Source organism: Alternaria alternata (assembly GCF_001642055.1).
Source record: "Alternaria alternata strain SRC1lrK2f unplaced genomic scaffold CC77scaffold_40, whole genome shotgun sequence".
Taxonomy (NCBI): Eukaryota; Fungi; Ascomycota; class Dothideomycetes; order Pleosporales; family Pleosporaceae; genus Alternaria; species Alternaria alternata.
This window is the reverse complement of record NW_017306229.1, coordinates 42080-65242: the sequence shown is the minus strand read 5'-3', so window position 1 is coordinate 65242 and position 23163 is coordinate 42080. Positions and strand designations below refer to the sequence as shown.

General features: G+C 52.5%; 8 protein-coding genes across 8 annotated transcripts; 4 read left to right on the top strand and 4 right to left on the bottom strand.

Moving 5' to 3' along the window:
* Nucleotides 1–528: 528 nt before the first annotated feature.
* Nucleotides 529–3089, bottom strand: CC77DRAFT_976874 (hypothetical protein). Its single transcript, XM_018535954.1, has 2 exons — nucleotides 1352–3089; nucleotides 529–1300 (listed from the first exon to the last, which is right to left on the bottom strand). Exons 1-2 carry the CDS (start codon nucleotides 2669–2671, stop codon nucleotides 830–832), a joined length of 1791 nt encoding a protein of 596 aa, XP_018379045.1. The 5' UTR covers nucleotides 2672–3089; the 3' UTR covers nucleotides 529–829.
* CC77DRAFT_1026497 (hypothetical protein) lies at nucleotides 2880–7892 on the top strand. The gene is made up of 4 exons (XM_018526272.1): nucleotides 2880–3359; nucleotides 3473–3559; nucleotides 3612–3667; nucleotides 3716–7892. The coding sequence occupies exons 1-4, from the start codon at nucleotides 3326–3328 to the stop codon at nucleotides 7487–7489; spliced, it is 3951 nt and encodes a 1316-aa protein (XP_018379044.1). The 5' UTR covers nucleotides 2880–3325; the 3' UTR covers nucleotides 7490–7892.
* Nucleotides 7893–8734: 842 nt separating this feature from the next.
* On the top strand, nucleotides 8735–9686 carry CC77DRAFT_976867 (rhamnose mutarotase). The gene is made up of 2 exons (XM_018535953.1): nucleotides 8735–9089; nucleotides 9145–9686. Exons 1-2 carry the CDS (start codon nucleotides 8951–8953, stop codon nucleotides 9369–9371), a joined length of 366 nt encoding a protein of 121 aa, XP_018379043.1. The 5' UTR covers nucleotides 8735–8950; the 3' UTR covers nucleotides 9372–9686.
* CC77DRAFT_1026494 (hypothetical protein) lies at nucleotides 9317–10930 on the bottom strand. The gene is made up of 2 exons (XM_018526271.1): nucleotides 10430–10930; nucleotides 9317–10362 (listed from the first exon to the last, which is right to left on the bottom strand). The coding sequence occupies exons 1-2, from the start codon at nucleotides 10722–10724 to the stop codon at nucleotides 9638–9640; spliced, it is 1020 nt and encodes a 339-aa protein (XP_018379042.1). The 5' UTR covers nucleotides 10725–10930; the 3' UTR covers nucleotides 9317–9637.
* A 229-nt stretch (nucleotides 10931–11159) lies between these two features.
* Nucleotides 11160–12744, bottom strand: CC77DRAFT_950470 (MFS general substrate transporter; the record flags this gene model as incomplete). Its single annotated transcript, XM_018535323.1, has 2 exons — nucleotides 11160–12493; nucleotides 12552–12744. The coding sequence occupies 2 exons, from the start codon at nucleotides 12742–12744 to the stop codon at nucleotides 11160–11162; spliced, it is 1527 nt and encodes a 508-aa protein (XP_018379041.1).
* A 3866-nt stretch (nucleotides 12745–16610) lies between these two features.
* Nucleotides 16611–18549, bottom strand: CC77DRAFT_661502 (hypothetical protein). The gene is made up of 2 exons (XM_018532648.1): nucleotides 18241–18549; nucleotides 16611–18186 (listed from the first exon to the last, which is right to left on the bottom strand). Exon 2 carries the CDS (start codon nucleotides 18106–18108, stop codon nucleotides 16741–16743), a length of 1368 nt encoding a protein of 455 aa, XP_018379040.1. The 5' UTR covers nucleotides 18109–18186; nucleotides 18241–18549; the 3' UTR covers nucleotides 16611–16740.
* CC77DRAFT_1067692 (MAGE-domain-containing protein) lies at nucleotides 18317–19352 on the top strand (the record flags this gene model as incomplete). The annotated part of the gene is made up of 3 exons (XM_018529023.1): nucleotides 18317–18545; nucleotides 18592–18723; nucleotides 18772–19352. The coding sequence occupies 3 exons, from the start codon at nucleotides 18317–18319 to the stop codon at nucleotides 19350–19352; spliced, it is 942 nt and encodes a 313-aa protein (XP_018379039.1).
* Nucleotides 19353–19880: 528 nt separating this feature from the next.
* On the top strand, nucleotides 19881–22387 carry CC77DRAFT_1002868 (hypothetical protein; the record flags this gene model as incomplete). Its single annotated transcript, XM_018523193.1, has 3 exons — nucleotides 19881–20324; nucleotides 20487–20585; nucleotides 20829–22387. 3 exons carry the CDS (start codon nucleotides 19881–19883, stop codon nucleotides 22122–22124), a joined length of 1839 nt encoding a protein of 612 aa, XP_018379038.1. The 3' UTR covers nucleotides 22125–22387.
* Nucleotides 22388–23163: the final 776 nt, after the last annotated feature.

The following is a 23163-nucleotide window of genomic DNA, read 5'->3' as shown; positions in this document are numbered from 1 at the left end:
ATGCACTTGCCGAATGTTTCGAGAGAAAACGTGCTATGCTGCGCGCATGGTAGTCGCGCTCTTAGACGCACGTCATATCCAATTTCCATCGCAGTGGAGACAAGATGGTCACCTGTGGATGGAAACGAAGCCTTAGTTGGAAAGTCTAAGGTATAAAATCGGCTGAGAATGCAAGTTTAGGTATGTAGGGCACAGCTTTAATATTCGAAGAGATGTCTGTCTTGATCTTCAGTGTTTCTCTAATCATACCTCTACTATCGTCAGCGTTGCTAGTGTGCCTATTGGCTATGGGTTAGGTATTATCACCATTGGCCAGTGTCACAACTGTCGCTTGTGGTTGTCGTCTTAATTCTCGCTATCGCCTAAACCAATATTCTTATCATAGTTGTTGCTGGTGTCCCTATCATCGCTGATGTCGTTGTCGCAAGCATCACCACGATGGACACTATACATACATGATAGCAAGGGCATAACGTGATTCCTGATTGGGGTGTTACAACAGGAAGCCTGCCGCTAGTAGATACCTCGAGCAATTGCATATCACACCATAGCCTTTCCACCCACCATTATAGCATTGCAACAAGAGGTTTCGTGATAAGTGACTTATGGATTTTGACGGCAGTCCAAGCTAGGTATAAATCCAAAGCCAATGAACATAGATGATACTGACAAGGAAAATGAATAGGAAACAAATATCAAGGGTATCGCGGCCTTCTACAGGACACCAGCGCCATGCAGATCCAAGCCAGCCACCCATCCAGCACCATATACTACATCAAGACCCATAACAGCCAATTCATACCAACGTCCAAAACGCAGTCCTAACCGCTCATTCGTCTTTCTTATCATCACCATCATCGTCATCGTCATCATCCGTCTTCCCCGCTACAGTTTCCATCTCAACCTCTCCTTGCACGTTCCCCTTCCTATCCCTTGTAGTAATCCTGTACTTACCCCCCTCCCAAAGATCTTTGAACGTAAGCTCCTTGGTCCTGCCCAAGCTCTCAATAGCACCAATACGCTCCAGCGTCGCTTCCAAGAAATCCTCAAACCCGGGTTCAGCGCAGATTTCGTTGAAGGCGCGTTGCATAGGCACAGAGTCTGCGCGAACGACAGCGTGTGAGTCGATGGAGAAGATAGATAGGTCATGGTGTTGACGAATAAAGTCGGAGCGTGTCATGACGAAGCGGGCGCGGTGGAGAGGGATGGAAGGGAGGATGTGGCCAACTGCTGGGTCATGGTTTACGTCCATTTCGTTAAACTTTTTGTAAAGAGCGTTGGCAAGAACCATTGCTGTGGACTATTTTGGTCAGCCCAACATTAACGAACAAGAGAGCTTGTGTGTACATACCGCATACTTCTGCTGGTCCATGACGTCGTCGTCCATCTCCTCGCCTAGAATCGCGCAGTTGTTCAGGAACCAGATTTTCTCCATTTCGCAGATGGTGTCACATTTCTCGATCATGTTTTCTGACTTCGCTACGCGGTTTAGGAAGGTCAGACGGCCCCCGACTTTGTCGTATACTTCTTCCAGAATAGACTCGTGGACTTTCTCGCCATAATACTTCATTCGGTAATTCTTTAGAGCTTGCATGGCGCGATCTTTGGTCAAGTCTTTGATCTGGTGTACTTCCATGCGTGTTGCATACTGCTTGAGTCTTTCAAATACCCAGTATTTGTCTGAGTTAATGATGATAGTTGCGAGGTTGGCGGCTGCCCATTGCTCCGCGCGTTGTTGAATGAGCTCGAGAAGGTCCCTACCATCTTCATTATCTCGGATGAGATGTGCGGAATTGATGATAAGGATGAGCGGTCTTCCGACTGTCGCACGGCGTCTCAAAGCCACCTTCTCCAATTTGTTGAATGCTCGTTCAATATCCAGGATAGCACCAGCGTCGCGAGGTCCACGGATAGAGAAAAGCGACCCGATGTTGTCTTCATGGTATTCAAAATCGAGACATCGGCCAAGTCGGACACGGAAGACTTCCAAATCTGCATGTGCTTCCATCATCGAACATCCTTCACCATTAATCTTATCCATGGCGTCGATGAGCATAGATGTCTTGCCTGTGCCCTTTTCGCCTAGGAGCAGGTGATAGCGGCCTTTTGTCTCACCCCAGACGATTTTGTCAATCTTCTCTTGCTCATCACGTGGGATCCAGCGATCATAGTCCTTGTCATCACCATCCATGTCTTTGGTGACTTGTAGTCGTGTAGGTTCACCCGTTTTCGGCATCTCTTTCCCAGTTGCTGCAAGCTCTAATACAGGATCCCCCTCCCGAAAAGCGTTCTCCATCTTTTCGAGAACATTCCATTTGTAGTACTTGGTATAGCCGATGCCGACACATCCTAGGATGAAAATACTGGCTCCAGTGGTGGCAGCAGCCTCGAACATTTTCCAAGCCGTGCTCTTCCATGCTGCCTTTTTTGCCTCGCGCTTTTCCTCTTCAGCCTCTTCTTCTGCTTCGGCCTGCTCAACGGCATCGTCAATTGGGTTTGGCGCGTCATTGCCAGGAGTTGGAGGACCGGATTGGCCACTCAAAGCGCGCGCCAACGATGGATGGAACAACCTTGTTCCTCGCAGTACCGGGCCAGCCTGCTGGGACCGGTATGCGAGCGGCTGTCTTGTCAAGGCGGCATGTGAGCGCGCAATGTGTCGTAGCATTAACATTATTGACGTTGGCGCGTTACGTTGGGTGTCGCGTGCTTTTACACGTGTCAAACGTAGGCGCCTGTCAGGGGTTCAATGGAGTAGGAAATGAAGGAGAAATAAACGAGAGACAGAGACGCGTGAAAGGAGAGATAATTGAGATGGACGGGACGAGATTGGAGGAGAGAGACGCCAATGGAGGCACCGCGGTCTTGTTACGCCGGTGTTGCGATAATTTGGCGCAGGGGCCAAGTGCGAGTGCCAAGTGCGGGCAGGAGCGCGACAGCATGGTGGAGTTGTACACATCCATATCGATAACTACCTGGCGATGACATGGGCGACGGATTCTAGAGGTGACGAGTGAGCGTGTAGGTCATGGTAATCTCAGAATTACCACTTTCCCACCCCCCGGTAACATGGGGGCCGTCTTTCCGACGACATGTGTGGCCTCGGAAGTGGAGAGCGAGCTTAGCGGACCATCCCGGCGCCCTCAAGAAAAATATTCTGGAGATGTGACCGGCGCAGTCCCCTCTCTCCCATACACTCCACGCATGTCATTGTACATTAATGCGCCTATCTTGTACATTACCTTCTTTCACTAGACCGATTCCCTCTTTCCGTAGTCGTTCTTTCCTGGGGTTGTAGGATTTATCGATATATCTCACGCCCGCCATCATGGCCGCTAGTACCAATGACGCTTCCAAGTCTGGTGAGCTTCCCGCGCCCGCACACGACACCAGCCTTGATGGAAATTTTCTCGGGGCACAATAGGAACCCGTGCAGCTTTTGGAAATAGCATGGCTAACGAGATTGATACAACAGAGGTCGAGAAGACTCCCAGCAAGGACGTAACTACAGATGGACCAACTGAGGGCACAGAGGAAGATGGCGCTGGCCAAATGCCAGACAGTATGTCAATCAACGACGCAAGTATGAGAGTCGACAGACTGATCACGTCTAGACATTTTCCAGGTCACCATCAAGCTCCCACATGAGCCATTCGAGATGCCAATAACGGTGTGTACGTAAAAGAAAACATAGTCAACGAAAACTCATTTCCGCCAGATCTCGACGGCCGAGCAGGTGCAAGACCTCCGTCAGAACATCATCGAGACGCCGCATACCTTCCAGTACTCATGCTTTCACCTAGAGCATGATGGCGAGCGAATCAACGATTACGTCGAACTCTCTGAAGTCAAGGGACTAAAGGCCGACTCGGTGCTCACTCTGGTCGAGGATCCGTACACGGAGAAGGAGGCGCGGTTACATGTTGTCCGCGTGCGGGAGCTCATCGGCGCTGCTGGTGACCGCACCGATGCGCTGCACGGCATCATGGCCGGACTGTCATTGCACGACACTGTGGGACACGAGCAGGCCTCGAAGCCAAAGGCCGATGGCCCGGAGCAGTCTCCACTGGCCGACTACGACTTCAAGGCATCAGGCGCTATCAAGAACCTGCTGCCTCCCACTGAAGAGGCCGCGCCCAAGACGATCAAATCCATCGCCGTATCGCCTTGGAACCCCCCGCCATACCACCTCCGGTCCAAGGGCCACCTGCTGTACCTGGTAGTCACCACCAACGAGAACGAACAACACCACATCACAGCTCACGTCTCTGGCTTCTACGTCAACAAATCGTCGAATGCCAGTTTCGATCCGTTCCCACGACAGCCACCAAAGGACAAGCAGGCACACTCGCTTCTCACTCTACTTGAGGAGCTGTCGCCGTCTTTCCGCTCTTCGTTCCAGGAACTGCTCGAGCACAATGCGAAGAAGGAGTTGCTTACCATCTTCCAGCTCTCCAACGCCATCCCCGCCAACCCCTGGCTGGTACCCGCACCCACCTCGTCCCTCACCCCACATCAGCCAGATCTGGCGCGGACACAGGAGAGCTACCTGATCTCAGGTGTTGAGAACACCGAGACACTCCGTGACTGGAATGAAGAGTTCCAGTCGACCAGGGAGATGCCAAAGGAGGCTGTCCACGACCGCGTCTTCCGCGAGCGCCTTACTTCGAAGCTTTTCGCTGACTACAACGATGCTGCAACCCGTGGTGCCATGTTGGTAGCACGGGGCGAGATTGCGCCCCTCAACCCTACCGAGGCCAAGGATGCGCAGATCTTCGTGTACAACAACATCTTCTACTCGTTTGGTGCTGACGGCGTTGGCACATTCGGCGCCGAGGGTGGTGACGAGGCTGCACGCGTAGCGGTCGGCAAGGACGTTTTCGGTGTCCGCGCTGTAAACAACCTTGACATTCAGAACCTCTTCACCTCTGGAACCGTTGTCGTAGACTACCAAGGAAAGCGTATTGTCGGCCAGAGCATAGTTCCCGGAATCTTCAAGCAGCGCGACCCCGGTGAGCACCAAATCGACTACGGTGCGGTTGAGGGCAAGGAGATTGTCGCCGACGACAAGTCGTTTGTCCCGCTGTTCGAGCAGCTCTCCAAGGCGCTGCGCGTCAAGAAGCATCCCGTCTGGGACAAGGACAATGTCCGTCACGAGCTTGAGGGAAGTGTTGAGACTAAGGGTCTGATTGGTACGGATGGCAGGCGCTACGCTCTGGACCTCTACCGCCTCACACCTCTCGATGTCGCCTGGATAGAGGCGCACTGGACTGAACCCAGCAAGGAGGGTGAATCGAAGCCATCAGACAAGGACTACCCCCACCGTATGACAACGCTCCGTCCTGAGCTTGTAGAATCATACGGCAGGCTCAAGCTTCGCGAGTATGTCAAGAACGAGATGGCCAAGAAGACGACAAAGAAGGACGAAGCTTCTGCAAAGCAGACCAAGGCCGAAGAAAGCTCGTCAGAGGAGGAATCTTCGGAAGAGGAGTCTTCTGAAGAGGAATCATCCTCGGAAGAGGAAGACTCTGATGAGGAAGAGGAGAAGGAGGAGAATGCCCCCAAGGCCAAGAAGCTCACAAAGGCAGAGAAGAAGGCTGCGGAGAAGGCTGCCAAGGTCGCAAAGAAGGATTCTGAGAAGAAGCCCGATGCTGAAGACCCAGAGCAGGAGCGCGTCGACATCTCTGGTTTCTCGTTTGCGCTTAACCCTGACGTCTTCTCTGGCCAGAACCCGCAATCTGAGGAGGACAAGAAGGAGTGGGAGAAGGACGAGGCCGAGGTCCGTGCTGCTTGCGAGCACCTCACATCAGAGGTCATTCCCCGTATGATCCAGGAACTCAAGGATGGCGAAGTCGGCTTCCCAATGGACGGCCAGTCTTTGAGCAACCTCCTGCACAAGCGGGGTGTGAACATCCGCTACCTCGGAAAGCTCGCCGAACTGGCTGACCAGGAAGACCCGAGACTCCAGGCTCTGAAGCGTCTTATTGTCCAGGAGATGATTGCACGTGGTTTCAAGCACTTTGCCAATTCCAAGCTGCGTAACGTGTCTGCGCCTTTCGCAGCACCGACCGCTGCTCACCTGCTCAACTGCTTGCTCGGCGCTGACGTTAGCGCGAAGCCTGTAGCTGAGTGTGACAACGATCTTAAGAAGATGTACCCCGAGGACGACTTCAGCTTCGAGAAGCTCACACCCGAGACTCTGAAGAAGGAGGTCCTCGCCCAGGTTGCTCTGCGATACCGCTACAACCTGGGAGATTCGTGGATCGAGTCAGGCAAGGAGCTTCAGATGCTCCGTGAGGTCTCACTCAAGCTGGGTCTTCAACTGGAGTCCAAGCCATACGCCTTCACCAAGGCGGCGTTTGAGGCAAGCGCTCCGGCTGAGAAGCCCGCTGCGCCGCAAACAAATGGCCACTCCACATCTAGCAAGAAGAAGAAGAACAAGTCTACATCCACTCCGCCAGTGCGCACAGTTAGCCCCACTGTCGCCCTTGCTCCACAAACCTTCCATGCGGACGATATCCTGAACATCGTACCTGTCATCAAGGAAGCTTCACCTAAGAGCTTGCTAGCTGAGGAGGCACTGGAGGCTGGTCGCATGTCGATTGCTCAAGACCAGAAGGAGCTAGGACAGGAACTGCTTCTGGAATCTCTCCAGCTCCACGAGCAGATCTACGGTGTTCTGCACCCTGAGGTAGCCAAGGCCTACCACACCCTGTCTAACTTGCTCTACAGTCTCGACGACAAGGTCTCGGCTCTTGAGCTTGCACACAAGGCTATCATCGTGTCTGAGCGCACTCTTGGTGTTGACCACGCTGACACCGTGCTTGCCTACCTCAATGTTGGTTTGTTCGAGCATGGTTCGGGTAACACCACAGCTGCTCTGATCTACGTGCGTCACGCTCTTGAGCTATGGAAGATCATCTATGGACCTGACCACCCTGACTCTATCACCACTCTCAACAACGCTGCTGTCATGCTGCAGGCCGCAAAGATGTACCACGAGTCCCGTCTCTGGTTCGAAGCATCGCTCGCCGTCTGCGAGGACGTCTGCGGCAAGAACTCGATCAACACAGCTACCCTGCTGTTCCAGACCGCCCAAGCTTTGGCGCTTGACAAGGACATGCGCGGCGGTGTCAACCGTATGCGCGAGTCCTACAACATTTTCAAGGAGGTTCTCGGTGCTGAGGATCGCAACACCAAAGAGGCTGAGAGCTGGCTTGAACAGCTCACTCACAGCGCAGTCTCTCAGGCCAAGCAGCTCAACGACCTCGCTAAGACCCGCATCCGTCGCATGCAGCTTCCCGGCCGCAACCCACTTCGACCGGCTGCTGCGACGCCTTCTGCTAGTGACGCCGCTGCCGCTGCCGGAGGTCAGCGCACTGGAAGTGGAAGGGTTGACCAGCGCAAGATTGAGGATCTTCTCAAGTACATTGAGGGAGACTCGCAGAAGGCGCCGAGCAAGAAGAAGCAGACGAACCCTAGGAAGAGGTAGATTGTGTATTGTTTCTGACTCGTGTTACGAACGAGTCGCTACACGTAAAGTTATACTGTAGTCTGCGCGAACGATGTGTATCATACTGGAGCTGTTCGCGCAACATGCTTCGGCAGCTCTCACGAACCTGATATGCTTTTCCTCTTTGGGTTTTGGGCATGGCTTGCATCTTTGGAGTTTTCGGGATGGATGGTGACGAGATGGAATGTCTTCACGACATACCGGCGGCAAAAAAAGTTCTTCCCTGCTATACTATAAGCTAGATTAGGGCGGCTGGGTAAGGACAAAAGTTACGTCGGGTGTACATGGACTGGTAAATAAGGATGATGGGAGGATATGGACGACGAATGACTAGATGTTTGTACTCAATACCAATGCAAGAATATCTCCTCTTCACAGACGGTGTCGTTGTGGTACAATGTATGTTTTGCAGATGGCTTGAGGACTTTAGGCCACCTGCACAACCATGAGGTGGCGACCTTGAGGCTACCAACACCCCATCGAGAAGCTCCACTCGAGGCTGCACCGCCTCAGTGTAGAATGAAGATCCCGGCATCTCCATCCGAACCAAGCTCTAAATAACAACGCCTCCGAAGCTTGTAGCTACAGCAACTTTCTCAGCCAGAACAACATAAGCTTTAAATCAACTGTTACCAAACGACCCTACCACGAACGACAACAGCAAACGCAAAAATGTCTCAATATTTTGGCGGAGTGCAAGCACTCTCCGGTGGCCTCGCCAACCAAGAACAGCTCCGTCGAAACGCAATAAGAAAATTGGAAGCTGAGGGCAAGATTGAGAAGGGTTCTTGGGAGAGGGAAATGGCATCGATAGATCACGATGGCGTGGCCACCAAGAAGAAAGAGGTGAGCAAAGTCGAGGAGACAGGGAAAGAATATCAGGGTGGTAAGAATGCTGGTGGACGGACTAGCACCACGGTGTATGAGGCGCCACCGACATATGAATCCAAGGAAGAGGGCTCCACTGGAGATGGAGAGGCATCGACAGGTGTGAAAGGTGCTGTGCGCAAGCTGTTTAAGAAATGAGGGGTAGGAGAGGCGGATGTAACGTGAACAATGGATGGAAGACGTACTCAACACTTAATACCAATTGATGTAAGATTGTCTCCTCTTTGTATCTGGTGTTCAGTATGGTATGGTGGACTCGATGTGAAGAGGTGGTTTGTACGTACCTATCCCTCGGTCCATCACCACACCGTAGAAGCTCCACTCGAGCTTTACAAGGTTCCTTCTCGGCACATCGCTATCCGAACCAAGCTCCAAATGCACAACCCCTCCGAAGCTATACAAAGCTCCCCCGCCAAACGCCGTACACAGGATTCCTCCATTGACAACAGCAGTACACACAGGAGCTCCATTCAACCCAAACGGCTCACTCACTCGCACACGGCCCCCTTCCCAACTCAGAGCTGATTACCTTGAAGAGAAAGTTGAAACGAGATGGCATCAAACCAAGGACCCCGGCGTATCGGACAATGGCTATATCTCCGACCAGAGTGTATCGACGAGTATAAGAAATGTCATGCGGCAGTGTGGCCAGAAGTACTAGAACAGATCAAAGACAGCAATGTTAGGGATTGTATGTCGCCTGTCTTTTGTTTGCCCTCGTCTTATACAGGATTAACATTTGTTAGACTCTATATTCCTCTCTCTCTCGCCTCGACCCACTCTCTTCGCCTCGTTCAAATACGTCGGAAACGCGTTTGACGAGGATATGGCACGCATGGCCGCCAACAAAAAGGTGCAAGAGTGGTGGGCCATGACGGATGGAATGCAAGAATCACCAGTTGAGGGGGCGCAGGGGAGCGCAAAGGGACCGGGATGGTGGGGACAGACCGAAGAGGTGTTTTATGTGGAGTAGAAAGGAGGATGGGAAACAAGGACAATGAGAACGAAAAAAAAAGTAAAATAATTGGTATCAAAATAAGCTACCGGACATTGCGTCTCCACTCGACACACCCATGTCTTCTGTCCAAAGGAAACCAAACAACCTCTCAGTTTCTCCTTCCCACGTCCTACATGCTGTGACATTGAAGACAAACGTGCCACGCAATTAATGCTTCCCACACTAACACACGCTATGGCTACCTCGATGCCACACCTTGGCTCTATCTGTCTGTGCAGCCTTTACAACGGCTCGTAGTCGGCACTGGTATCTCCAACCCAACCATACCACAACGCGACCACTGTATTCGCCGCAACCCACACACCCGCATATCCTACCGCACCAACAACGTCGGTACCAATGAGCGTCATACACCGTTGGACAGTACCGGCGAACAAGAATGCGTTCAGAATAAGCGTCTGCTGAATCAGTGTCCTAGTCCTCTTGCTGAAGTTGAAGAAGTTGTGTTCAAGCGTCTTGGGCAGGGTCGCGGTTGCGGGATCGAACTCGTCAGCCGGTGTCTGGGTACCGGAGCGCTGGGCTGCGAATGAAGGGTTGAGCAAGAAGGCCTTGGCGGCAATGCCGACAACGACAGTCTTGATGAGGATGGACACGGGAGTCTCGAGATGTGCGGCTTCCAGGGTGGGGATGTCGAAGTACTGGACGAGGAAAGTGTTCAGGAGACCGCTCTTCAGGCCAGCCCAGAGAATGGTAACGTAGACGCCTGCTGCGAGCATCGAGGAAGAGACTTGGACTTGCACGCTGTTGAGGAGGAAGCGGTTGCGCAGGGGCTCGTTGCTCCTGTGGACGATGGAGCGTGGGCGGAGGAGGTACGTGGGTACGGCGAAGGAGAGGACCTCAATGGAAATGTTGGCCGCGGCGGTCAAGGCCGAGATGTCGTAGAAGGTGGTAAGGAGGTAAGTAAAGGGCGCGTAGGTAAGGACGGTGAGGGCCGAGACATCGTAGACTGGATACTATTAGCCATGGCGTGTTTGTGAAGGGGCATCACCCAGCGTAACAGTTGGATCACCTACAGTCGTAGTTGAAGTACCACGTCATCCAAACCGTCAGGAAGCGCATGGCAATGCGCGCGACGGGCGAGTAGAAAGACGTGACATCGTCCTCGTTGGGCACTTTGCTGACGGTGCCCAGCTCGGGCTTGAGGAAATTGGCGGTAAACTCCCAGAGCAGCATGTTGATGCCCATGTTCAGGCTGATGAGGATGGGCACGCGCAGCGCCGTGGGGAGACGCGATCGTACGGGCGCGCGTGTCGTCGCATTGGGGACGACATCTGGCGCTTGGCGCTCGATGACTGCCGTGGGTGCCATTTGTCGCGTCGTGTCGCGTTGCTGTCGCGTTGTCAATGTGGGTGGGAAGAAAAGAAAAGTACGAGTTGATGTGCGCGCAAGGCTGAGATCGAACGCGCCTCGGTGGGGAGAATGAATGGATGGGTGGTGGCAGGAAGCGTGAGTGCGAGCTAGTCGACAACTTTGTTTTGGAATGACGCAGCTTGCGAAAACAGCGAACAGCGCCCGTGCGCACTCGAAAACATGGCCAAGACTTATTTCACTACATGGATACACACTTTCTAAGGATTCCAGGGCGCGTGAATTAGCTTGGAAAATGTACATTCCTCCGAACTTGGCACAGGGCACGAACAATCTCCAGGGCACGGCATCTTGGTTGTGAAAAGGATCATATCAGTCCATTAAGCAATCATATTTGCAGTCGTCCAGCCCATGTGCTACAACATTATCCATGCTCTAGACAAGATACCTAAAGTCTCCCATCTTCTTCTTGCCCTCCTCGACATCAACGCCCTCCACAGCAGCAGTCTGTTCGGCAACATCGTCATGCACAACCCAGGCGTCAAGTCCATCGTCCAACCGCTTGTTCAGTCTGACCAGGATAATCTTGAAGATGAGACAACCAGCAATCGTAACACCAAACATGGCCGTAACAACTCCGTAGCTGTTCCTGTAACCATTGTCCGACATGTTCCACACATACGATCCAGCGATGTTTCCCAGCTGCGAGAACGCGTTGATCATAGCGATGGCGACGGCACGCTTGGCTGGTGGGCGCGGGAACGATGAAGAGATCCACGAGTAGAAGACGATGAATCCGGCGTAGGATGACGCCTGGAGGAACAAAGCAACGTAGCGGCCAGCAGTGTTCGATGTAGCCATGGAGATGACAAACCCAACGATTCCGAACATGATCGGACCAACGATATGCCAGAAACGTTCTTGCTGGCGATCGGCGTGCCACGCGTTGATGAGAGATACGACGCAAGCGAACGCCCACGGAGGTGCAGACATGAGCAGCGTGGTGATGTATCCGAAGCCGAGGGTCCTCGTGAGTGTTGGGAAGAAGGCGTTGAATGACAGTCCAACGACGTATGCAGTAAACGTCAACATCATGACATAGATCTTGACATCCTTGACAGCCATGTAGAGACCAGCGAAAGCAGATTGCTCGGCGGAATCTTCATCTGCTTCGCCTACATCCTCTGTCATGCGCAGAACAGCAACGGCGCGTTCTTCCTCGGTGAAACCCTTGGAGTTATGCGGGAGATCCGGCAAGATCCATATCGCGCTGATAGCAATCACCATCGTCGCCGCACCCTCAATCCAGTACAGCCACCTCCAAGCTCGGTGTCCAAGAACGCCTTCCATGTTTCCTAGTACAGCGGCTCCGACCAAGGAGGAGAAGGCGTTGGAAATCAGGTTTCCGCAGAAGAGAATGGCGTTGCGGAGTGTGAGTTCGCGGCGCGTGTACCATTTTGAGAGAATGAGGAGCGCTCCGGGCAGGAAGGCGGCTTCAACGAAACCGATGAAAAAACGGATGGCTACCATGCCGGCGAAGTTGTTGACATTACCCGAGAGGGTGGAGATCATGCCCCAGATCAACATAACGACGGCGATGTAGAGGGACGGTCTTGGTATTTTGTTGATAATCATGTTCGATGGCACTTGCATCAAAATGTATCCAACGTAGAGAATACTCAGACATGTCGAGTACTGTGTTGGAGTGAGACCAAGATCTTCCTCAAGACCACCGAGACGCGCTGCGGCAATGTTGTTTCGGTCGAGGTCTGGTTGAGAAGAAAGGTTAGCGAAAAGCGTCTTTCGTATCCGACGCGGTCAACTTACAGTTCATGATGTAGATCAAGACGAAAAGCGAACACCGTGCATCCAGCTTCCGCTTCAACTTCTTCTCAACTTCCTGTCTCCTCTCCGGACTCATGTTGGCAGCGAGACCACCAGGCTTCGTGTGGTGCTCCGACACCTGAGCCGCATCTTGGGCGGAGATCTTGTCGTCTGCGGGATATTGCGTCGACGCCATCTTCGCGATCCTCTTCTCTTGTTCTGCAATGGACGAGATGCGAGAAACCTCGATAGACGTTCCATACAACTCTGGGGTCCCCTCTTAATATACCAAAAAGTCGGAGATACCGACTCCCACTACCCGCTTCCCATTACGGGGCCCTCCAGATTATTTACCACCCTACCCCACTATCTTGGCCTGCATCGAACCAAACACCGTTACATGGTGTGCGCGCATACCCCAACGAGAACGTGCATATACGCGCCCCAGTCATTCTATCAAAATTTTCTAGTAAAACCAGAGTGTTGGTATGGGGTGTGTCAAGCGCACGATTCAGGTCATGTGTGGGAAGAAAGCGGCGATTGTTGGCGTTTGGCGTCTGGCGTCCTTGCCCGCATATGTGCTCTTCCCCGCATTAGTCGTAGTGCGCCATTGGACGACTAAATCTTCTTCCTGATAGTTCATATCCGTTGACTCGTTTCCCAGCTGGCCCAGCATCTTGGCCCGGGGTTTTGGCGACACTTGACATGTCCAAGATGTCGCCCAAGAAAACACTTGACATATGTTGCGCGGGATGGGCTTGCTTCCGTGGGCTTGGTTCCTGTTAACGCCTGGGGATGGGTGCCCGGTAATCGATGCCGGCTTCTGCGCATTGGCATCAGACACCGAGCCGACTGTCGCGAGCCAGTATCCATATCCGATGACCGCGCTTGCGCGTTAATGCATCCCGAAGCGAACTACCAGTGCCGCCCCCCAACAAACGGGACGGCGACGGGTTCTGAACAGCGGATTTTGAGCCGCAAGTCTGACGTCGCTGTCGCATGCAGATATCGAGTTCAGTGCTCGGGGAAACAGCCATCTACGTCGCACCAAAGTCGCTGGAGCGCAAACAAAGAAGGCTCATTCGCTACCCGAGTATCGTGCCCCGGACCATCCCTCCTCCATTCCCCATAGCGGAGACGTCAATCCTCCAATGCGCGCTTTTTCTCCGCTCACATGAGCCGCACGTTCACCGCCCTGGTCCAGCCGGTACCCGTCGACAAAGCTGGAGTGGCTGCATCTGGAGATACCACCGATGTACGTGAATCGTCGGCGGACAGCCAAGGCGATTGCCTCCGCGGTACAACTTCGGATCGGAGCTTCATGTGGGTCGGTCTTTGGGGTCGTTGCAAGCATGGTGGAAGATGGTGGTGGTGTGATGGATTGATTACTGAGATCTTTTGGTTTCCATGGTTTTGGAGCCGGGGTCGAGCTTCCTTCCATGAAATTAGTGTAATTGGAGTTTGGAGTTGTCGCGTGAGGGCGTGCTAGCTGAGAAAGAGGAAGGAGCATGGAGATCTGGATGTTGGTTTCGGAGATAACAACACATGGAAACTCCTTACTCCATTCTACGTCTAGCTGATTATCGTTAGAGACCTTGGGACGAAGCCCATGACGGAGTAGGATGTTACGCGCGTAAGGACTTGTCGCATGGAGGCGCGCCGACCAAGGCAGAGACACAGCATGAAGATGCGGACAGTTCCTTTTGGGTATAGCAACATATCAATAATTCGGTCAGTAAATTGGAACTTTAGAAGTGCTTTCCATTCTTCTATCGTCAAGAATAAAGCTTTTTGGGAGACGAGTGGCGTTTGGTATGCAGACTTCTCGCGTGAGGATGCGCTAACTGAAGGAGAGAAAGAGCATGGCGAGTTCGGCTTTTGAATGCAAGAACAACAGCTCATGATGAGATTTCGAGCTTCCAAAGGATAGATATGATTTTATATCTTCTTCTTGACTGAGAGCTGACAGCTTAATTCCATGTTTATACGCTCGAACGTGTTTGACGAGGTGGCAGCGAGTTTGTATAGCATAGTGGCGTACTGATCAATTGAATCTCTCGAGAGGCTCCTGAAGTGGCCCTCTTTATGTTTTGGAGCATAAGATTCATCAGGGTCGCTTTTGGGGAACGACGGACGGACGCAGAACATGTGGCTTTTTGGTTGAAGTTTTGCAGAATGTAGTAAAGGAAGTGTATGGAAGGAGTATCTCTTTGTGGAGAGCGGAGAGTCTTTTATAGCAATCTTGCGACTGCTGACCCAGACCACACAGTTCACTTTCTGGATCACAGATTCAGAGGTATAGGTCCAGTATATGAGAACCAAAAAGCCGAAGATCTTGGCAGCATGATCTTACTCATGACATCTTCCTAGGTCTCAGTCCGGTCACATCCATGGTATGCAAAACTAAAGTTTTTGGTAACTCATGATACGAACATATCTAAGAAGAACGTCGTATTGAAGACAGATAATCCAGCAATATATTCATATTTCCCAGTGTTTTAGACCTTCACCATTCGACCGAAGACATCTTGTGATTGCGCTGTCGTTTTCGTGTTTTCTCAAATTTAGAGAGCGTCAGAAATAGAAAATGAAAAAATAGAAGAAGCTTGAGAGTCTAGGATTGCCAAAGCAAGACATCTCAATTTGGTTCAGATCTCGAGCGGACCGCAAACATTGCAAAGTGGTGATTGGTTTTTGGTATCTTCTCAAGTGAAAAGAAGTGTAGAAAGAAGAGAGTCGGCGAACGGAAGACTGTCACAGCGTATGGCAGCAAACAACTGAATTTCTTTCCTTCGAACTCAGCCCCACAAAAAACATGGGCACACAATGATTAGGTTTTGGTACTTCGCAAGTTGACATGGGTATCAGAGGATAAGGTTGAGTGAACCGGAGAGATTGATTTTCCATTTGGAGAATAATTTTTAGGGTACGTCGAGAGCTGTCCAGGATATTTCGATCCGAGCGGCTTTTTGGATAAGATCAGACCAGGAAAGGCTTTTCATAGTGATGACAAGTGAGGTCTCTTGGCAGGGGTCTTCGAATATGTCTAAATAGAGTTGTTGAAGGCTGTTGGTCGTCTTCTCTCGTGTACTACAATCAGAAAACCTTTCGTAAAGAAAGTCGGCAGCGAGAAGCAAACGTCTGCAAATGGCGCAGGGTTTTGATTCCGAAAGGTCAGGATTGAGCGATTCCATGAGGGCTGATGTGAGTTGGTCGGGATAGTAAACAGAATATGTCTGGATGCTGCCAGTGATCGTTTTAGAGAAAAAGAAAGGGATAGTGGTCATAAAGGTGAGTCCATGTTTTTTTTTTGAGAAGCACCCAAAGAGTGGGTGTAAAGGAGGAAGGAAGCATGTGGAGACAATGTAAGGCTTTTATACATGTCCTCAATGTCCTCTCAGTACGCGGCTATCAGTCTTTCCTTGTTTGTATGTTTGCCGGCGACATTCCCTTCCGCAGAAACATGCCGTCTCGTAGCAATATTTTTGAGACACGCAAAGCCAGCCATCCATCATCTCGAAGAGGTACAAGCCATGAGTTGAATTGCGGAAGATTGCTGGAGGACACATGATGATGGCAGCTTGATTTTTCAGTAGCCACCGCTAAGAAGAACATGAGACATGAGAGTGTATCTTGGTTGTCTTGGAGAGGAGCTCGAAAATAGCCATGGCGAGGTGGCCATTGTATTTCAATATCTCAAGCGATTGGCAAGAGACAGCAAACCGAGAACACGCACACCAGCGGGAACTGTATTGAAGAGGGTGCTCCGCAAACAAGCCATGGGAATTTTGAGTTGCGACTTTTGGTGTTTCATGTGGTCGGAAAGAAGAACAGGAGACATAATACGGACTCTAAATGTTTTGGAAAGAAGGCTCGAGGAAAAAATAGCATGTTGTACGACGACCCGTTTTGATCCCTTGGGTGGTCGGTAAGAGAAGAGCAGAAAACATGTAGAGAGCCCTCAGCAGTTTTGGAAAAGAAGTTTCGAAGGACGAGTCATGGCGGTACTGCTAGTATTTTTGATGTTTGGAGAACAGGAGTAGTTGTAGGGGAAAGAAAAAGTAGGTGAGCTTCGCGAAATTTATATACACTCCCGCCGAACATGAGATGGCGATATCCGCCGTGTGAGTCACGAGTGACACGCATCAAGTCTTCGTTCCGTATTGTACATGGCGACCTATCTACAGCCATTTTAGTGAACCATAGTCTCCAGTGTGCCCACAGGCCTCTCCACAATATCGATACATCCATCCACGATGCTCTGCCTTGCTGGCTCACTGCTAACATTCTGGCCACCCAGATACAATAGCCAGACCAGCCTGCCAACCCTCTCATCTCTAACCTCGCCCAACCAACTGCTCTTGCCCATGACCTCCTGCTTGCTATTCGCTGCCTTCACAATAGGTTGGTACAGCGCACCTAGATGCCCGTTCTTATTCCGTGTCAGGATAATGACACTACCCTTGGGCGCTTTGCCCTTTCCCTGGAAGAGGTTCCTGAACTCCTTCATCGCCAGGCCAAAAGACTCATCCTGGAACTCGCCCTCCTCAACCGGCTTAGGCAAAGAAATGGATTTGTTCTCGGCAGCCTGCTGTCTGATCAACTCAGCCTGTTTCCTCCTCACTTCATCCGTGCGCGACGCAATTCCGCGCATCCAGCCATCTTGCAGATGCTTGAAGTCTGTGCCGCGGCAGGGTACAACTCGGAATGCCATGTCAACACCATCCATGCCGTTCTTGGCCAAGATGGACTCCCAGATCTTGTTGCTCTTTTCGGGGTCGAGCAGGGACTCGCGGAGGTCCTTTTTCTCATTAGGGATCAGGGCAGAGGCGGTGGGGTTTACGGTGTTGATGAGGTGGTTTTGGAGGGTAGAGAGGTCGGCGGTTTTGACGTAGAGGCCCACAACGTAGACTTGGACACGGAGGAAGGAGACTTTCCGGATGCCGAGACCGAGGAGTGTGTATTCGGCGTCGGTAGTGATGGCTTCAGGACCTGAGGTGTCTGTAGGGAGACGGATGGTGCGTGGGAAGTAGGGGACGTAGGATGTGCCTGTTTCGACGAGCTCGATGGCGTCGGGATCTGAGGCTTGCGGGTTGTCGGTGCCGCCTGGTGTTGCGATGACTTTGTCGCCTGCCGCGATGACCACCTTCTTTCCTTGGAACTCTTCTGCCGCCTTGCGCGGTGCGTCGTTCTGGATGGGTGGGCCCATGATCCTTTCTACGATGCCCCGGCGTGGCTCTTCACCTTTCTCTTCTAGCGGCGGTACGTCCCATAACCTGACGAGGAAGATGGGTGCAATCATGGACAGTGCAGCACCCAGAGCGAGCCAGTTCCGCTTTTTTATCAATTGAGCACGACGCATCGCCTCTGCGCGATGTACCGAGACGAAGTCCTCATCTGGGCGAGGAACCTTGGGGCGGGCGCCTTGCTTGAGTATGGCTTCAAGATCTGCCCTACTGGAGCGCGTGTTTTGGCGAAATTGGGGGTTGGAGCGGAGGGGCGCAGGCGTGTTGAGGCAGCGGAATACTGGCCGCCGAGCGGCGTGTCTTATCGAGTTCATGGTGGCTGCATTGACCGGGTGATGTGGTGAGAGAGAGTGGAGCAGCTTGGACCAGGGCTCGATGATGTCGTCGCCGGTCTGAAGCGAGCACTTTAGCGTGGCTTTCACTGCGGCGCGTCGCGTCGGCCCTACAGAGTAAATCTACAGCCCACCTTGCAAATAGGTCAACGCTCGACACCCCGCCTTTGCGGCTTCTAGACGACACAACATGCCTCCACATAGACCAAGACGAGCGGAAGAAGCGACCCCGACCCCCACACAAACCCAACGGCGCAGACGAGATGATACACCCGAAGAAGACGAGGATGTCGACATGGACGAGGCAATGAACCAGGGCAGCGGCAGCGTTGACCAGCTGGCAAAAGGCTTGGTGCGATATGCCCTGTCGTGCGAACGTTCACGGAAGCCTATCAAGCGCCAAGATATCAATGTAACGGGTGGGCGCATTGGAAACCACATATGACACGGGACTAACAGTGGCAGTACTCGGTTCAACATACACTCGACTATTCAAGGATGTCTTCGCACAAGCAAACAGTCAGCTCATGGACGTCTTCGGCATGCAGTTGGTCGAACTGCCCAGAGCGGAGAAGGTGACACTGCGACAGAAGCGCGGTATGCAATTCATCACCACTGTGCTGTCTCTGACCTGACTTCTCTCAGCTGCCGCTGCCTCGGATTCCCAAAGCAAAAACACAAGTATTTGGGTTCTGCAAACCATCCTCCCCGACCAATACCGTATACCCGACATCATCGGCCCTTCGCGACCAATCGAAGAAGACATAAATCGAGAAGACTCGTACGTGGGACTATATACCATGGTCATCGCCCTTATCACAATCCACGGCGGTCTGATACCAGAGGGCAAGCTGGATCGCGCCCTCAGACGTATGAACGCAGATCAGACGACGCCCATGGGGACCAAGGACAAGACGCTCGCGAACATGATCAAGGATGGGTATATTGTGAAGGTCAAAGACACCCAGAACGGGGGCGAAGAGACGATAGACTATATCGTTGGGCCCCGAGGCAAGATGGAAGTCGGGCGGGATGGTGTCGCGCAGCTTATACGGAAAATATTTGGGGACAGCGAGGATGGGGACGAGCTGGATAAGAAGATTGAGAGGACGCTGCAGGTGGCTGGCGCGAATGACGATGCTGCGCCGTCGGTTGAGGCGGCCAACGTTGCATCGCAGGCGAACGGACGGAAACGTGGGCGGCCGAGAGGCGAAGGCGACGAGTAGGCTGGAGTCGAGCAGTCTGTTGGCGTTATGGAGAAGGAGACGACCTAAGATACCCTGTATAGTTGTACTGCATTATTCTTTGCCTCGAAACTCTGGCGATGCTAGTCGTGTTAGTGATGGTAGGTAGCTCCAAGCTCCCCTCGGAAGGATTCGAGGTTGCATCATCGGCCCAGCAAGCGCCAGAAATTGCCAACAACAAAGACACGACACCAGAGGAAGGAGAGGCTGATGGTGCAGTGCATGTGCTTGGATGGGTAGTTCCTTCCCCATTTGTCAGCGTCACGAGGTATTGGGCAAGCGCGACCCGGTGTTGAGCAATGGCTGCATGCAATCAAGGCTCACTGGAGCTTCGCTGCCGCCCCTCAAGCGCTTCTGCGCGCCAAGCTGATTGAAACGGCTCTATTTTCCACACCAACCGCCTTTGCGCCATCTTTCTCCTCATTCTCTCGTTCTCTCGCTCTTTGCCCTCGCCGTACGCATCCCCACCTCCAGCGCCATACTCCAAATCTGCAATGACTGCTTGAGACAATGAGCAGCATCGACTCCCTCCTCAACCCCGACGCTGGCCTCCGCCGCCCGTCTGTCACCAGCCCGACCGCGACGCCTGCCGACGACGCTGCCGATGCCCTGACGACACTGGCAACTTTGGGCAGCGGGCAGCAGTTCGTGCCCGCCCCGACGCGCGAGCTGCCCTCGCCAACTGCCTCATCCCACGCGCCGCGACGCACCAGCAGCTTCGGTTCCCACCACGCGCCTGTAGAGCCCTCGCCACCCCTCGAACTGCCCCAGGCTCGCTCGCCGACCCTGGAGCACTATCACCATGGGTCAAATTCGCCAGAAGAGCAAAAGCGACGGCAATCGCTGCTGTCGAGAACATCGCCCGCCCCAGTGCTCGCGCCTATACAAAATTTGTCCACAGCCCTGCAAGAACAGACCCAAGACGAGAAGGCGTCAACACCTATCGGCGAAGATGTGTCGCAAATTGTACCACCGGATCATGGCGGTGAAAGAGACAGCACCCAGCACCGCGAGCCTGCATTCGTGCGCGACGAACCAACAACTTCACAGATCCGCGAGCCTGAAGCGGCCAATAGCACACTACAGCCGGGTTCAAGTTTGCACAACGGCGACAAGCTGCCTTCACCGCAGCCTTTCATCAAGGACGAACCCTCTGGCACACCACGCGAACACACACCTGCAGTCATTGCTTCTCAATCCGAGCGACAAGGTTCTGTTACTGGCGAGAACATGGATGCCGATGCGCTCAAGGCGCTTGAGATTGCCAAGCAGAGCGACCTTGGACTACGGAGACGGAACCAGAGCGTTGCAGAGCGGTCAGAACGCGTACAATCACCCGTGGACTCGAAACCAGCACCTGCCCCGACCAAAAAACGACCAGCGCCAGCATCAGCCCCTGCTATTAAAAAGAAGGGTACAGCAAAGACGTCGAAGCCCAGCAAGAAGCGTAAGGTGGAGACGGAAGATGGCGCAGCACGGTCAGTCACGCCTACCTCGAGGATACCAAAGTCGGCCAGCAGGGCTATGAAGAGGGGCTCGCATGCCGGCACACCCGCTCCTGGATCTCCACCCGCACAAGACCGATCCGACGATGAAGGCGATTCATCTGAAGACCACAACCTGTACTGCATCTGTAAGAAACCGGACAATCACAAGTGGATGATTGGGTGCGATGGCGGTTGCGACGACTGGTTCCATGGCGACTGCGTAAACATGAAACAAGCGGATGAGCAACTAGTCGACAAGTTTATATGTCCTCAGTGCGAGGAGAATGGCAGGGGCAACACAACATGGAAGCCAATGTGCAGGCGGGAAGGCTGTCGAAAGCCTGCCAGGGTAGGGAAGGACCGAGAAAGCAAGTACTGCTCTGACGATTGCGGAGTCCTCTTTATGCAAGAACAGCTTCAACGGACAGCAGGAGCAAAAGGCGCCAATGGAACAAAGGAAAAATCTAAGAAGAAAAAGAGAGTCGAGGAAGAAGAAGAACCAACCCCTCTTGGCGGCACCCTCCGAGCCAAAGACCTCAAAGCCCTTGTCGACGCCTCGCCAAACATCCAAACCTTCAAGAACCTAGGCACCGGCGTTCTCACACCTCCACAAACCGCTTCGCCATCCCGCGCAACCTTCCCCGCCAACGGCGAAGACCTTTCCCTTACCGCTGGCGAGATCGAACGTTTGACCGCCCTTCACAAAGAGAAGACGCAACTCAAAGATCGGCTAGAGGTACTCAAAGACCGCGAGAAGTTTGTCAGCATGGCCAAGGAACAAGCTGTTCGCCTCGCCGACCGCGAGAAGATCAAGATGAAGGATTTCTGTGGTTACGACAGCAGATTATCATGGTCCGATGCTGAGTTCCTACTTTGGCGGAATAGCAAACACGGCCGCGCTGCCTTCCACCACTCCACCCTGAATCCCACCCCAGAACAGATTTCTTCGACGCCGACGCCTGCGGACGGCGCGGATGCAATGGACATTGATGGTGGCGTAGATGGAGAGGAGAAAGACACAGCCTGTTTGAAGAAGCGCTGCCAGAAGCATCCTCAGTGGCAGAAGCTTAACCTGCAAGATGCCAGATTTGAGGAATTGGAGGTTGTTGAGGCGATCAAGGAGTGTGAGAAAGATGAGCGATCCGTACGGGATCGTGCGAGAAGAAGAGGCGCAAAGGATGGTTTGGCGAAAGAACTCACTGGTGGCGAGGACGGGACCAAGGTGGAGAGGAATAGGGATGGATGGGTTGAGGTTGTTGGTTCGTGACTGACATGACCTCGATCGATTGTTCTTGTCAATGGATGGACGATATTGGAACGGAATGAAAAGCTTGGATAAGGCATATACCCCCCATTCCTTTCGATGCGGTATCTAAATATTTGGGCGTTTTTTCTTGGAGGTTATGGGAAAAATTTAGCGACAACGCTTTGGGCAACTCATGGTTCTTCGCGACTCACAAACTTGGTTATACCATTCATATCGGATAGCGATTTCTCATAGTTAGTGTTAGTATGGTTTAATGACTAGGCTTATTCTTCAGGCTGGGTTTTCTGGTGACGACGATCTTGTATCACCTGAGAGAGGCTACAACGAGTTTTCAGAACTCGGAAGCCGTCAACTAGGGCGAGGTGACGTTGGACACATTGCCGTATCGCTGTGTCGATCAGGTATAAAATCTTCCTTTGCTTTCTTCTTTCCCTTCCTTCTATCATGCATTCATAATTCTGTGTTACCCCCCCCCCCCCCCCCCAAAAAAAAAAAGCGGACTTCGTTCTATGGTGTTCTCCAAAAGCACAGCATCCGCAATATCGACCTTCCCTGGCCTTCTTTTCGGCTGCTCAAAATAAGATTGCAGACACTTCATGTGTGGCGGCAGAGCTCTGGTCGACATGCAATAAAATCGATACTTCCTACAGCCATGGTTCAAGCAGATCTTCTCTTTCCAGCGATCATACATGAATACCGTCTGCTTCGTCAACTACTTCTCTAATTCCCTATGCTTGGGAATCTGGTTCTTCAAAACCCGAACATGAAGAGAACATGGAGTTTCTGGAAGGACAACCTAGATAAGGCATCATCTTCGCTGTCTTGTTCTTCGTCCAAAAGACAGAGGACTATACTATATGTGCGTGTGTAGTACAACAGTGTTCCTCCCTCTTCTTACTGGATACGATGATAACGCTACTCATTTTGTTGCTCTTGACATGATCATTGATATACCATAACCGACCAAAGCGAGAGACAATAGTTTAGCTCAGAGAAAACACCAGGGGGTTTGGTGTCTGCCTCCTGAAAGACGAAAAAG

What these genes read in the sequence shown, in the direction of transcription:
- CC77DRAFT_976874 (XM_018535954.1), bottom strand. Translation starts at nt 2,671, where the DNA reads ATGTTAATGCTACGACACATTGCGCGCTCACATGCCGCCTTGACAAGA. An exon ending in TGGACCAGCAGAAGTATGCG is followed by an intron (nt 1,301 to 1,351) that starts GTATGTACACAC and finishes TGACCAAAATAG; the next exon opens with TCCACAGCAATGGTTCTTGC.
- CC77DRAFT_1026497 (XM_018526272.1), top strand. Translation starts at nt 3,326, where the DNA reads ATGGCCGCTAGTACCAATGACGCTTCCAAGTCTG. An exon ending in CAATGACGCTTCCAAGTCTG is followed by an intron (nt 3,360 to 3,472) that starts GTGAGCTTCCCG and finishes TTGATACAACAG; the next exon opens with AGGTCGAGAAGACTCCCAGC. An exon ending in CATTCGAGATGCCAATAACG is followed by an intron (nt 3,668 to 3,715) that starts GTGTGTACGTAA and finishes CATTTCCGCCAG; the next exon opens with ATCTCGACGGCCGAGCAGGT.
- CC77DRAFT_976867 (XM_018535953.1), top strand. Translation starts at nt 8,951, where the DNA reads ATGGCATCAAACCAAGGACCCCGGCGTATCGGACAATGGCTATATCTC. An exon ending in AGACAGCAATGTTAGGGATT is followed by an intron (nt 9,090 to 9,144) that starts GTATGTCGCCTG and finishes AACATTTGTTAG; the next exon opens with ACTCTATATTCCTCTCTCTC.
- CC77DRAFT_1026494 (XM_018526271.1), bottom strand. Translation starts at nt 10,724, where the DNA reads ATGGCACCCACGGCAGTCATCGAGCGCCAAGCGCCAGATGTCGTCCCC. An exon ending in GTGGTACTTCAACTACGACT is followed by an intron (nt 10,363 to 10,429) that starts GTAGGTGATCCA and finishes AATAGTATCCAG; the next exon opens with TCTACGATGTCTCGGCCCTC.
- CC77DRAFT_661502 (XM_018532648.1), bottom strand. Translation starts at nt 18,108, where the DNA reads ATGAACTCGATAAGACACGCCGCTCGGCGGCCAGTATTCCGCTGCCTC.